Source organism: Cuculus canorus, chromosome Z (genome assembly GCF_017976375.1).
Source record: "Cuculus canorus isolate bCucCan1 chromosome Z, bCucCan1.pri, whole genome shotgun sequence".
NCBI classification, from domain to species: domain Eukaryota; kingdom Metazoa; phylum Chordata; class Aves; order Cuculiformes; family Cuculidae; genus Cuculus; species Cuculus canorus.
This window is the reverse complement of record NC_071441.1, coordinates 42,323,992-42,339,003: the sequence shown is the minus strand read 5'-3', so window position 1 is coordinate 42,339,003 and position 15,012 is coordinate 42,323,992. Positions and strand designations below refer to the sequence as shown.

At 43.9% G+C, this 15,012-nt stretch overlaps 1 protein-coding gene across 3 annotated transcripts; it reads right to left on the bottom strand.

Moving 5' to 3' along the window:
- Positions 1-570: 570 nt before the first annotated feature.
- Positions 571-14,041, bottom strand: TAL2 (TAL bHLH transcription factor 2). Of its 3 annotated transcripts, none has more exons than XM_054054642.1 (2): positions 13,868-14,041; positions 571-2,980 (listed from the first exon to the last, which is right to left on the bottom strand). In XM_054054642.1, exons 1-2 carry the CDS (start codon positions 13,894-13,896, stop codon positions 2,617-2,619), a joined length of 393 nt encoding a protein of 130 aa, XP_053910617.1. In that variant the 5' UTR covers positions 13,897-14,041; the 3' UTR covers positions 571-2,616. The 3 variants fall into 3 exon arrangements, with proteins under 3 accessions (XP_053910617.1, XP_053910618.1, XP_053910619.1); XM_054054643.1 differs by lacking the exon at positions 13,868-14,041 and adding an exon at positions 11,055-11,154; XM_054054644.1 differs by lacking the exon at positions 13,868-14,041 and adding an exon at positions 7,189-7,262.
- Between the last annotated feature and the right edge of the window lie 971 nt (positions 14,042-15,012).

Sequence of the window (15,012 nt, the reverse complement as noted above, 5' to 3'; positions counted from 1 at the left end):
GGCATTACCCGCTGTAAGCATAACGTCCTCTCTAAGGCGACATTACATTGCTTAGTATAAATACATAGTTTGAACCTTACATTTGCTGATTTCGTGACTTTTAGATATAATCTCTAGAGACGATACCTTTCGCAGACACATATAGTGCCAATAGAAATCCCACTCTCAGTGTATCAGAGTAGTGTCAGGGCTGTGACGGTCCAGTTAAACATAAAACTCAAAACCTCATCCTAATGCTTCCTCTTCTACTCCCAGCCTTATATTCAACTGTGGATTAAGTTGTTCTCAGTAGCCGTTAGGCAGAAAGAGCAGCTTTACATCCTAAGCTCTCTGCAACTTTGAATGAGTTTTTACATCTGAACTTCGACTCCAGTCCAAAGCTGTAGGTTGTGCCTATCTTGCTCTTTAAAATGGAGTTGGTTAAAATCTATCGATATATGAATATTTGGAAGACAAACACATCAGTGTTGCACAATGAAATTTAACTTATCTGTCTTTTTCAAGAGGTGGTAGTACTCTTCTTAGCATGTAGACTGAAATATAATTCAACCAAGAAGTGTAAGAGTTTATAATAACCAAAGAATTCCTGTCATTCTTCATCACATGATAATGTTGTCTCTAACACCAAGACTCTTTCCTTAGTGTTGAACAGCAGAACAATTGGCTACTGTAAATCACATTGTAATGTTTTTGGTATCTTCTACAAAGCAGTATGGAAATGTAAAATGAAATTTTATAGACATTTAAAAAGAGAAAGGTTAGTTTCTTAAGTACTTTATTTGGAATATGTTAGATGTTAAAAATGTCATACAGCACAGCATGTGATCAGTTACACTGTATTTGTTCATGATTATATAGATAAGAAATCCGCAAAACACAAAGAATAAAATTGACCAGAAAAAAAAATATCTTTGGTAGATAGATTTAGTGAAATACATGTTGAACATGAGAGTAGGGAGCTCCTAAATGGAAAGGACAACAAAGAAAGAGCTGATATGAACCAAAGCAATAACAAGAAGGGAAGCTTTTTAGGATAGAAAATATAACAAATGTTATGTAACAAAATTGCCAGGTTTCTTTCTCGACAATAATTCCACTCACAAGATGTTTTGTCTTGCCTTTGTAACATGCGTTCCATAGGACAGCAAGGGGATGATAGTCCAAATAGCACATCACACCTTGCCAGTAAGTGCTCTGGTTTATTTGGACAAATTTGTCTCACTGTAACACCCAGCAAGTCAACAGAAAGCTACGAGGAGAACTTATTACCTTTGAGGTGCTGTGCATAAGAGGCTGTGACTCCATTCAGTAACACTGAAGTGGAAACAGATGGGGAGAAAACAGTACTGATTTCATGAACTGTGCAAGACTAAGTGATTTTTCACTCCGGTGCAGTCCTTGGCTCTGAAAGCTCAGAAATGCAAGAATTACAAACCGATGATTAGCAATGTTCAAAACTAAAATGAAATCACCACGAACACTTTCAGTTTGTTGTTTTGTTTTTTTTTTTAATTTTGTTCAAAATCTGTCCACTGGTACTCCTGTACCTTAATGCACCAGACCTGGATGGGGTGAGCTGCTTTTTCTATCAGACCTTCACCTTTGTCAATGCACAGGACAGCCCAATCCACACTTAGCAGAGCCAGCCCTGGCTTATTTGGTGTATCTGGCAGTTGGCGAGGATTTAAAAGGCAGCTCAGCGTCAGAAGGTGCACTGCTCACTGGCATTTCCATGAAGGTTTTCACAGTGCCTCATTGAGGCCTATTTCCTGGGACCTCCCTCCAGAAACAGGACTTCCCCCATTGCCACAACTGTTGAAGAACAAAGACATTTAGCCACCAACCTGTTTAATGTTTTTTTTTAAGGCAGCAGGAGCATAGTTGACCAGCTTTCTTGACGTGCAAGCTGTCACTTACACAGAGGAGGTTTACTCTGCCTATTGAACCGACTGAAATTCATCTATGACTATCTGTTCTTTTATTTTAAATTTGCATTTTTTTACTTTAACCAAATATTTGATTTTGTTTAATAGCATTTGGTTCCAACACTAGGGATTCCTCCAGTCTGCTGCAGAAAGATGTAGCCAGGTTGAAGGGCAAGGATATCTACTTTAAAAAACAATAATCAAGCTGGAAATAAGATTCATAGGCTCAAGAGTGAGTGCAATTAGTCTAGTGGAGGGCTGTGGCAAATATCCCATTAAAATCCTCACTACTGAGGATTGGACAAATTTTATAGTGCAGTCATCATTCTTGAGCTTGGTAGCGTTTACTTGAAATAGCACGGGAGAATAATCTCTTTCCCTGCAAGAAACACTGGAGTAATTCCTATGATCTGATATATGGATGAGATCAAGGCAGAAGGCCCTTCTGGCTTGGACTCTTCTGTGACAGCAGTAAGCACTTCCAAGTTCCTAGGGGCTGCAAGTTCTCTGCCTGGTCTTCCAGGTTGTTGGCTGAACAAAGATTTCCTTCCCTATTAAATAAAACCCTATACCAAATAAAACAGTAATAAATACAAATAAATAATCACAATACATAGAGAAGCAAACCACAGATTATGCAAAAAGAGGGGGACAATCAGACTAACACCAACACTGCATGTCTCATTGTCTGCTAGGGAGATGATGTCTCTGACCAATACTCTACTATATTGCTGCTCATGCCAGGAGAGGAGACACCACAGTTTTCAATCAGCATCAGCTCCTCCATGCTTTGCAAGTGCGGGGCTTGCTGGAAGAACCCCAGGATGCTGCCCCGTGCTGCCACTGCTGTCTGCTGCAGGCCTGGCTCTCCCAGGACCTTGACAAGGAAGTTGATGTATCTCATAGCTAAACGGAGTGTCTCATTCTTGCTCAGCTTTTTGTCTGGTGGGTGGGTGGGAATGAGTTTCCTCAGCTTGGCAAAGGCGCTGTTCACATTTTGCTGCCTCCATCGCTCCCTGGTATTGGTGAAGATCTTCCTTGTCATTCTCAAGGTGCTGCAAAGTAAAGGAGATGGTGAGGGCACTGTAAACTCCTTGACAGTGGTGAGCACAGACTGGTGGTAGGCATTTCTGATTTTCTCCCTCCTTGGCTGGTGCCTTTGTCCTGCATGTCCTGCACAGAATCACCTTAATCCCTAAAGTCATGTTGCTGTTCACAGCCACTATCTACAACTCCTGAAATGAGGTTGTAGAGAGGAGGGAGCTGGGCTTTTCTCCCAAGTGACAGGGGACAGGACAAGGGGGAATGGACTCAAGATCTGCCAGCAGAGGTTCAGGCTGGGCAACAGAAAAAAAATTTTCACAGAAGGGATCATCGGGCATTGGCAGAGGCTGCCCAGGGAGGTGCTTGAGTCACCATGCTTGGAGTTAAGGGACAGGTGGACAGGGTGCTCAGGGACATGGTTTAGTGGTTGATAGGAATGGTTAGACTCAATGATTCTGAAGGTCTTTTCCAACCTAGTGATTCTGTCATTCTGTCATTCTGTGATCGTAAGCATTGCAGGAGCAACCAGATGCTAGACCCCATTAAGGGCTTCTCAAAGGAGTAAATGGAGTTTCATTTCCTCATACAACCGTTTGATGCTGCTACAAGCCCACCTTTTCCAGGCTCCTGAGAGATCCTTCTCCTGCAGCAAATTTCCCAATAGTCAAAGCATTAGTCATCCCACCAGGCGGGCCCAGGGCAGAAGATATCCATGCTTTCCCAGCCCAAGTTCACACCTTCTTGGGGGCTGCTCCCAGTTGGCCCAAGGTTTGTGACTCATGGCTGGACTCAGGTGGACCTTCATCATGAGCCTTCAGTGAACAAACACTACAGACACTTGTAATTATGGTTATTTCAGGAGATTTCTCCAGGGAAGTAAGTCTGGTTCCCTACCCAGCCTGCATTGACTGCTCACTGCTAGTGGCAGAACTCCCAGTCTGATCCATTCAGGCTTCTGCTTTAGCCTCTGAGAGTCACCAGAACTAAGCAAGAAGTGCCATGAATGCAGGCTGCAGAGGGGAAGTGCTATTCCTACAAAAAGTGCAGGCATCGCACCCAAAATGTCTACTCAGGTGTTATCCATCCACCCCGCCGCACAGAGCTGAGCAGCAGAGGGAACCCAGTACCCAGAGCAGACCTGGCAACAGAAGAGCACTGTGCAAGGGGTGTGCAGTAATTTTAAATACTCTTTACCTGCAAGGTTGTCAGAACGTGTTGGGATTGCCCTAATCCTCCTCTCAGCACCACTGGAAAGTGTTGTCCCTTCTCTTTTCAAGCCCTGCTGGAAAAACTCACTTCTGCATTTCTGAAGCTGCTCTTTATGCCAATGGCACACAGACAGCTGGAGCAGGGAAAAACTATCTGCAGCCAAAAGACTAAAGGACAAATGTTTCCACTTACCCTTATAAGCCTGTGAAAATCTCAGCTTTTTATATTCATTGGAAAACACATCCTTACAGAAGTCACACATGGGATCGGGGAGCAGTTGGGATAGCACCTCTCACCCCAGAGAGAGGAAATTTTGAGGTGACAGCCCAGTTGTGATCCAGTGTCAATGTGAAGCAGCCTCATACTGAGCAAACACTCAGGGTTTACCAAAGTACATGGTAATAGCCTGGTTGAACAAAGAAATCCCACTGTGACTTGGGGGTTAATTGGGGTTCTCTGGCAGGGAGACAAGACATGCATGACAGACAGGGAAATTCCCTCCCAGCTCCTTCAAATCCCAGTCCAACACTGATTACAAATCACCAGGGAAACACAGTTACAGCATCATAAACTATGTCAGAGTTGTGTTCAGAGACCTCAGTCAGAGATGCAGCTAAGATGCACCCATGTGTACTACATATGGCTATGCTCACGCCTCCAGTACCTCACAGGCTCCTCTCGGCCGCAGCATTTAGAAAGCGAACACATTTCTATTTTGATAGAAGTCTGAAATTACTGTCAGGCACAATTGTCTACTCTGTCTTTAGGGAACAAGAAAATTGTCTCTTGCTTCATGAAAGGCATATTAAGAAAACAAACCCTCGATTCTCACATTGCTGAGAATTTTCCATATATTTTGTAGACTAATGGTGAGACTGAATGGGGATTGTATCTCTTTTTATTATTATCCTACTCCATGTGTTACTTTTGGTCTGTGCTATGTGAACAACACTAATTGTTACTTTGCACCTATATGAAACAGCTAACAAGTACCTTTTGGCAAGAATACTGCTACATCAGTGATATGGATTTTAAACACTGACTTCCAGAGCTCCTCAGTACTGCAATGTGGTCACTCCCCAAGGCAAATCATTTGCCTTAACAGTTTTATTCTTCTAAGCCACTGCTTGAATCCATGTGAAATTCAGACTGCCACTTGCTTTTTTCCGCTCTCTCTCCCCTTCTCTCTTTTTCTCATTCTCTCCCATGTTGATGGTTTTGGGGCTGTTGTTTTGGGGTTTTTTTAAGACAAATTTATCTATGTACAAAGACAGCTGTTTTTTGTAACATAAGGAAAGTTATTTGGACTTCCTCGTTTCTTTTAATGGCTTGAGTGGATTGTATTTTGCCAGCCCTTCCAGTCTCTGCTCAGTAATTCTCTGCATTGTGGGTCTGGGCTTGCTGAATGCATCTTTACTTCTCAGCTAGAAATACCAACACAGGGTCTGCTCTTTCTCTTTCTGTGGCTGCAGAGATTTCCCAATGCAGCACTCCAGGAAAGCAGGTCATCATCCAGCCCTGATGCTGTGAACAGATCATCTTGTCCTGTTAGTAGTATTATTGGTGGAAAAATAATCCCAGTCTGCTCCTTCACACTGTGCTTTCTTTGTCTCCCTTCTCTGGCCGTTGGAAAGGACAATACTACATTTGTGGTCACAAGCCTTGTCACCAAACAGACATCTTTGTGAGACCAGCTCCTGCTTTGCTCTTAAAAAATGTGTGTTTCTATTTCTGACTTTTATTCAAGACCAGCAAACAACAGCTCCTCCTTTCCCCCAGAGCCTCCTCTTGCATTGACAGCTCTAAGAGGAGCTTCATTTCAGGTGTAATCCTCTTCCTTACATATCTGCCCTTCAAATTTCTCTCTCCTTTTTCCCTTTCTTGTGTGGGTTTCCTGTTGTTCAGCTAGTTCTGCAGTAATTGTAATGCTTCAACACAGCTTCTTTTCTCCTACACAGCCCTTGAACTCTCTGTAATCACAGCACCTTCTTGATAAAATGCAGCCAGTTTACTGACAAGGGATCTGATTTCCATTCCTTTTGTCTCATTCCCTTCCTCCTTTTCCTCCATTATCTCCAATCCTCTTCACGAAGCTTGGCTTTTAATATGATATTACTTGCAGCTTTAAGTCTTGGCTGGTGTTGTACATCTAAGCCATATATTCTTACAATAATACATAAAATATGTATCGTTTAGTGTCTGCATGTAGCTTATATCCCACTGATCCATTTTTAATCTGTACAGAAATCACACATATCATGGACAGATAAATTGCATTAACTTACAAGCCTGGATCCTGTGCTTTCTAGTCACTTTCACTAACCACAGGTTACCAGCCTCACATTTAGCTGAGAATAAAGAAACCCAGGATTTTAATTCTGCTCTCAAAGATGTAAATCTGGAAGGTTACACCATTTTCACTGGCAGAATTGCTCTCAAGAGCAAAATGTTGCCACTGAGGACAGGATTTAACTCAATCAAGAAAACACATCGAGACGTAGTAGGTAAGTGCAGTGTAATAAGGTGAGATCCACATCTGCAGTGTGCAGAGAGAATCGTGCAAAGAAATAACCCCAGGCTAGCAGTAAATCTGCTCCAACAATCAGAAAGAGAAAAAAACAAAATACACCACTGGCCTATCCCTTTCAAAAATATTAAAAAGGGGGGAGGGGGTGCGGAGAGAAGAAAGGGGAATACTGGCAGGGGTTAATGCAGCCGCAGTTGTCACCAGACAAAAGACTAAACAATAGAAAAGATGAAGACCTTAACCTCCCTAGCAGCCGTTCTCACAGCCTCTCTATGCAAAAGCCTTTCAGGCAATTCGGCAGCAGAGCAGCTTAGGGACAAATACCGTCTCTGCTAGGACATTCCCCGGCAAATGGCCCCTGAGCCAGCGGTTAATGTCTGAGGGATGGCAGGGGACTCGCCAGGAGCCTAGCACTCAGTCTTAATTAGCAGGTTGCTATTAAATAAAGATCTTGGATGAGAAAGTTCCTCCCTCAAGTCATACCTTTGATCTCAGTGAAGTTAAATCCATCTTGAAACTGGCCACTGGAGACCTACTATTGCAAATCTTAATCAGACAGCAGATGCCTGCTGCCAGCGAGAATTGGCGTGCTTACAGTGAACCTGAAGTGCCACGCTGTTACTCCACAGGGGAAACCCAGTGCCTGCTAAAACTGGTTATTTAACACATTGCATTCCGTTTTGTGAAGTCCCCTCAGCCCTTAAGTAAATGGCAACAGAAAAGCAGATGGTGCCTGTTTTTTGTATCATGTGGGTGCTTGTGAGCGGGGTCTACTGCAGGAAGCAAAGATTCTCTAGCTATCATTCCTCACTGCTGCGCTTTGTTCACTTTGTATCAGCGTGATCCAAGAAGACGAGAAGGAGGAAGCTCATTGTTTCCCTCTTCAATCTCATGCGAACCTCAGAGCATGGAAATCAGCTCCACACAGAGAGGAAGATTGAGCATGGATGTCACAACATATTACACTGCCTGTCCATAATGTGTGACTTTTTGTGCAAAGAAAAAACCCCAGCCTAGCAGTAAATCTGCTCCAACAATCAGAAAGGGAAGGAAGAGAAGAGGGAACATTGCATCCCTTTTCTCAAGCCCCTCTTTCTATCACCCTTTCCCTGTATCTCAGCACCTGTACTCCTGTCCAAGAGCCTCTTCCAGCTCTTGCAGGCTGATCTCTAACACCAGCACTGAACTTCATTTTATTTCAAATAAGATGTGGGAAGATGAGATACTTCAGGAGTAAACAAGGGCTCCTTTCACTGCCTCATGCCTCTGTTGGGAGTGTTATCTGACAATCATATCATGGCCCAAAATACAGCAAAAGAGAACCAAAAGCTCTACAAAAAAACGCTAGTGTTGACAGAGTGATTTACATTTTTTAGACTGTGTAAACATGGGACAAAATGCCCATAGTGGAACCTCTGCTTTTGGGAGCATCATTTACAGAAACTCTCACAGCTACGCTGTGCTCTCATTAAATTTTAGAAAACGGACAATGCTGTAGTCTTCAAAAGCAACTGTGTAAAGGTCTTCAAGATTAAGTCAGCATTCACGTTTGCGGATACTAGTCTGTAAGTGATCACAGCTTCAAAAGGCAAGTTTTTTGCCTGACCCAGTGTTGCCCCTGTGTTGCACAGCTTTGTAGTTTGGTTGTCCTCCTAGAGGGTGCAGATATTCAGCAGGGGAGAAAGCTTGCTTCTTTCTAAGAATTTGGCCTAGTCTGCAGATTGGTCACCCTGGCATTGTGTTCCCTAAGGCTGCCTTGGGAAAGGTAGGTCTGTAAAGCATTGGGCTGCCACTCAGCAGGCATTTGCGAAAGCACAAAATGTGTAGCTAAAAACTTAGCAGTAGAGACTGAGAAACTTGTTCAAGGAAAGGTTCAGTTGAGGAAAGGTTTGGGGTTTTTTATCCGTGGCTCCCATCTTGTTAATGCTTTCTGTGTTCCTTTTAGGAAAGTCGATTTATACCACAGTTCTGCATAAAACAAAGAACCCACTCATGGGCTGCAACAGCTTTTGCTAAATGGAGGTCTAGTGTGTTGGCATGGATGTGACAGCTTGCAAAGCTGTGAAAGGAATATTGCCTTTATGTGCTAAACTAAACTTGCACTCGTCTTATTTTCTGTTCAGAAAGATCGAAGAGCCTTTCTTGGACAAGTGCTTCTCTGTCCTCCTGGTCCCATATCTATTAAGGTTCTTGTATAAAAGTCTGAACTACAGTTCTAGTGGGTTTCTTTAAAAACAGTCTCTGCCAAATGAACTTCCCAAACACTACCTATAGACACTATCTTTGTGCTTCAGGGTTAACATAAAGAAGAAAAACAGCTTAGTGGTCTTGCAAGAGTTTTATATGAACACATTTTTTTCCAGATCCAGCATGCAAATCCCTGTTCTACCCAGATATTTGCTCTCACCCTGTTACAGCACTCTCTCCTGCACATCTTTCTCTGCACCTGCCACTACGAGGCAGTAAGGTGATAGAAGAGACGTGTTCATTTGTTTTGATTTCCTTGCCTTGTCTAGATATGTAGGGAAGTCCACATCCTCCTTATGGTCAGTCTGACATCTAAGGAAGGAGGGGTCCACATACTGCATGTCTAACAGCTTGGCAAAGACCAATCTGCAGCAGCTCATGCTGTTACAGGAGTTATTAGGAGCAGAGAAAGGAAAATCCAAGGCTATAAGGGACCTGTGCATCTAGGGGCAGGTAGATCTTGTGTTATATTTGGAGCTCCAGAAAATATTTGCTTTTGCATTTTATTCAGGTCTGCTCTGAGGCAAATCTCTCTCTGACTTCAAGAAAAGCAAGACTGAAATTGTGACAACATCCTGATGGTGGTATGCAGTGCCTACCAGACACCAGTTAAAACTAGTCTACTGACCACGGTGACATCACCCCAGGAAGCATAAGCATGGAGAATGTAACTACTGCAGCAAATCATTACTTCCAAAAGTGTGATACAAAACCGCTGCAAGACAAGGACCACAATCCTATTTTACCTTCAATGTCATAACCTCCGTGGGTTTATGCCTGATAGAAAGATGAGTGTGAAGATCATCTCTACTTCAACCACACAACTGTGGGCACCTGCATTTATTTCACAAGCTTTTTACCTAGCATGCAAACTCCGTGAGCTCTTGATTTCTTGGATTATCTGCTCATATCACAACTACTTTAATGGCTTATGTAAACAAGCAGTAAAACTGAACTGCACTTACTTTTGTTATTTTTATCTGAAACAATATATAAATGCATGGTGGAAAAAGGTTCCGGTAATTAAATATTGCCATATTCTGTTCCATGGAAATCAGGAAGGATAGAGACAGCTACTCCAGAAAAATGCTTGTTTTATTGTTTATTAACTTTCTCAGACAAATGCATCTTTGTGCAGAAGGTTAACCCCAGAAATAGAAACATGTTCTTGATTGGCAGTTTCCAAAGGTTTTTTTACAAATCTGAGAGTCTTTAATATTTACTGGTGGAAATACAATTAATAACATTTCTAAGCTTTTCCTCCCAACTGAACTATTGAATGGATCAAAATTCAAATACCTGTGAATTTTATATACGCATCAGCTGTAAAACAGGTGACCATTAAAATATTTTTAAATATGTGAGAACTGGAATTTAAAACTCTTTCTTCACATCTTTACCTATTGACATTCATAAGGTTTCCACACAGTGTAGTGCAAAAGCATATAGTAAAGTCTAATGAATTCATGATTATCTGTGCTTTTGCCAATAATATTTTAAATATCGAACACCATTAGAGAAATCTGTGAAGTTTTCATTCAAAACTCAGGGAGTCTATGATACTCCATGTAATCATTTGCATCAGTGCAATAACTCTCATTTACAGCACTTTGCAGTGGTATAAATGAATTTGCCTAGTGTATATTATACAGTTATGATGTAAGAAAATCAGGGATCAGTAGAAACAATAATTTTAAAACCACAATAATTTGCTCCACACCTAAGCATCGACATTTCTTTCAAATGTAGAAACCAATCAATAATTTCTCCTGAGGTCTGATTCATTGAATCTCTGGAGATACTATGAATTTTTAAAGTCCAGGCACAAAACCAGGGCAACACTGTTACTTCTCTTTATTAAACACAGCCACCTGTACAGGGCTGTATCTGTAACTATTATGTTACCCAGACTATTCTGTTTGTTTCGTGCCTTACTCTTGATTTTTTTGATGACAAGATTGAGAAGTGCCATGATAGGAAATAAAAATCTAATGGACGGTAAAAGACTATTGCAGAAAACTTTGGCATTCCTAGGGAAGTTGCAAGATATGCCCTGAAGAGGGGAGGCAATGCTGTAAAAAGAAGAGGAGAATGTCACTTACTTTTCCCGTCACAGGTGCTTGTGGCTCTTGCACCCTGGTCAGCAGACAAACAGACAGAAATATCAGATGCTTCCTATTTTTCTTTCCTGACTGCTTTTGCAGTGCCTGGCTGCAGAGCTTGCTCTCACTGAAGTCAGTGTAGTGCTGGTCCTGGCTGCCTCATTTATAGAGTAGCAGGTCCTTTGTCTGGCGCGTGTCACCACTAGTCCTAGCAATCCAGGGAGCTTGTTTTGCATCTCCCAGGAGATTCTCTCTATCCTGCCTTTTCTCTTCTCACCATGCGCCCTCTGCCCTTTTCTGAGGCTGATACGGGGCAGTAGCTGAGACTCTGCTTACTAGTCTTAGAGCAACTTTGGCTAGGTCAGCTGCACTTTACAGAAAAAAAGGGAAACTGCTCATGGCAAGAATTTATTTTTTTCTCTTTTTTTTTATTTACTGGGGGGAGATATCTTTTTAAAATTTATTTAGTCAGCCCTGACCTTGTGCTTCCAGCAACAGAAATGCAATCCTTATTCAAAAACCATAGAATCATAGAATCACTAGGTTGGAAGGGACCCACTGTGTCATCGAGTCCAACCATTCCTAACAATCCCTAAACCATGCCCCTCAGCACCTCGTCCACCCATCCCTTAAACACCTCCAGGGAAGCTGACTCAACCACCTCCCTGGGCAGCCTGTTCCAGTGCCCAATGACCCTTTCCGTGAAAATTTTTTTCTGATGTCCAGCCCAAACCTCCCCTGGCAGAGCTTCAGGCCATTCCCCCTTGTCCTGTCCCCTGTCACTTGGGAGAAGAGGCCAGCTCCCTCCTCTACACAACCTCCTTTCAGGTAGTTGTAGAGAGCAATAAGGTCTCCCCTCAGCCTCCTCTTCTCCAGGCTAAACAACCCCAGCTCTCTCAGCCGCTCCTCGTAAGACTTGTTCTCCAGCCCCCTCACCAGCTTTGTTGCTCTTCTCTGGACACACTCCAGAGCCTCAACATCCTTCTTGTGGTGAGAGGCCCAGAACTAAACACAGTACTCAAGGTGTGGTCTCACCAGTGCCGAGTACAGAGGGAGAATCTCCATGGACCTGTTGATCACACCGTTTCTGATACAAGGCCTTCTTGGCCACCTGGGCACACTGCTGGCTCATGTTCAGTCAGCTGTCAACCAACACCCCCAGGTCCTTCTCCTCCAGGCAGCTTTCTAGCCAGACTTCTCCTAGTCTGTAGCACTGCATAGGGTTGTTATGCCACAAGTGCAGGACCCAGCATTTGGCCTTGTTAAACCTCATGCCATTGGTCTCAGCCCAGCGGTTCAGCCTGTTCAGATCCCTTTGCAGGGCCTCCCTACCCTCCAGCAGATCCATGCTTCCACCCAGCTTAGTGTCATCTGCAAACTTGCTGAGGGTGCACTCAATGCCTTCATCCAGGTCATTGATAAAGACATTGAACAGGGCTGGACCCAGTACTGAGCCCTGAGGAACCCCACTTGTAACTCGCCTCCAGCTGGAGTTAACTCCATTGACCACCACTCTCTGGGCCCGGCCATCCAACCAGTTCTCAACCCAGGAGAGTGTGCGCCTGTCCAGGCCAGAGGCTGACAGTTTCTGAAGCAGAATGCTGTGAGAAACTGGGTCAAAGGCTTTACTGAAGTCCAGGAAGACCACATCCACAGCCTTTCCCTCATCCAGTAGTCAAGTCACTTTGTCATAGAAGGCGATCAGGTTAGTTTGCAAGACCTGCCTTTCGTAAACCCATGTTGACTGGGCCCGATCACCCGGTTCTCTTGCATGTGCTTCATGAGCACTCAAGATCACCTGTTCCATGACTTTCTCCAGCACTGAGGTCAGACTGACAGGCCTGTAGTTCCCTGGATCCTCCCTGCAACACTTCTTGTGGAGGGGCACAGCATTAGCCAACCTCCAGTCCAGTGGAACTTCCCCACTTGGCCAGGACCACTGGAAGATGATGGAAAGGGGTTTGGAAAGCACATCCGCCAGCTCCTTTAATACTCTTGGGTGGATCCCATCCGGCCCCATGGACTCGTGGGTGTCTAGCTGGGCAAGCAAGTCTCTAACCACCTCCTCTTGGATCATGGGAGCCTCATTCTGCTCCTCTAACTCCTGGGTTTGTACACAGGGGAACAACTTCACTTACTATTAAAGACTGCGACAAAGAAGGTATTAAGTACCTCAGCCTTGTCTTCATCTCTTGTCACAGTTGTTCCTTCTGGATCCAATAGGGACTGAATATTCTCCCTAGTTCTCCTTTTCTTGTTTATGTATTTGTAGAAAGATTTTTATTATCTTTCACAGACTTAGCCAGTTTGATTTCTAGCTGGGCTTTAGCCCTCCTGATTTTTTCCCTGCACAATCTCACTTCCTCCCTGTAATCTACCCAAGATGCCTGTCCCTTCTTCCAAAGCTCATAGACATTCCTCTTCTTTTTGATATCTCTCAAGATCTCCCTACTCAACCAAGCTGTTTTTTTTCCCCAACCGTCTCCTTTTCCAGAACATGGAGATAGCTTGCTCCTGAGCTGCTAGGATTTCGTTTTTGAAGAGCGCTAAGCACTCATTGGGTCCCTTGCCCTTAAGGACTGTCTCCCATGGGACTTTGCTAACCAGCCTTCTGAACAGTCAAAGTCTGCCCTCTGGAAGTTTAATGTGACTGTTTTGCTAATCCCCTTCTTCATCACACGTAGAACTGAAAACCCTATCATCTCATGACTGCTTTGTCCCAGGAGTCCTCCAATCGTCACATCGCCCACAAGACCTTCACTATTCACAAACAGCAGGTCGAGGAGGGCACCCTCCCTTGTCAGCTCACTTACCAGTTGTGTGAGGAAATTGTCTTCCACATACTCCAGGAACCTCCTAGACTGCTTCCTTTTTGCTGTATTGTACTTCCAGCAGATATCAGGAAGATTTAAGTCTCCCATGAGGACAAGAGGTAGCAACCTAGAGACTATCCCCAGCTGTTTATAGATGAGCTCATCAGCTGTTTCTTCTTGGCTGGGTGGTCTGTAGCAGATTCCCATCACAATATCTGCCTTCTTGTGGGCTCCTCTGATTTTAACCCTCAGGCACTCAGTCCCTTCCTCACCATAACCGAGCTCCAGGGTATCAAAGCACTCTCTAACATAGAGGGCTACACCACCTCCTCTCCTACCCTTCCTGTCACATCTGAAGAGTTTACACCCCTCCATGGCTGCACTCCAGTTATATGAATCATCCCACCACGTTTCCGTGATGACAACAACATCGTAGTCACCTTGCCCTACAACAGCTTCCAACTCCTCCTTCTTATTGCCCATGCTGCGTGCGTTGGTGTAAATGCATTTCAGCTGGACTGGCAAACCTTCAGCCCTCATAAAGGGAATAGAGTTCATTCCTGATTGACTGGTCCTTGGAATAACTAACTCCACAGTGCCAGTTTCATCCTTACTGTCCCCAGGTATAATGACCCCCACTCGCTCTGAGGTAGTACTGGTGGTCCTCTCCAGCATGCGATGTCTCAGTTACAGGAGTCCCACTTCCAGGCTCACTCCCAACTAGCCTGGTCTTGTCCCCCTCCCCCTTCACATCTAGTTTAAAGCTCTATTTAAGAGCCTAGCTAGATTTTTAGTAATGACTTTAGTCCCCCGCAGGAGACAAGCATGTCCCATCCCTAGTAAGAAAGCCTGAGGGTGGGTGGGTCACCCCATGATCAAAGAACCCAAAGCCCCAGGCATTAATCAACTGTTTCTCTTTGACCTCCTGCTTCTCATTCCTTAGCATTGGAATGGAGCTAAACACTACTTGCGCCCCAGAGCTCTCCAACATTCTCCCTAGAGTCCTAAAGTCTTTCTTGATGGCTTTCAGCTTTCTGCACTGTAAGTCATCTTTGTCTATTTGAAATACTACTAGAGGGTGTTTAACATGACTCAGTACTGAGAATAGGCTAGTGTATTTATTGTATTCCTAAGCAGGAGATTCT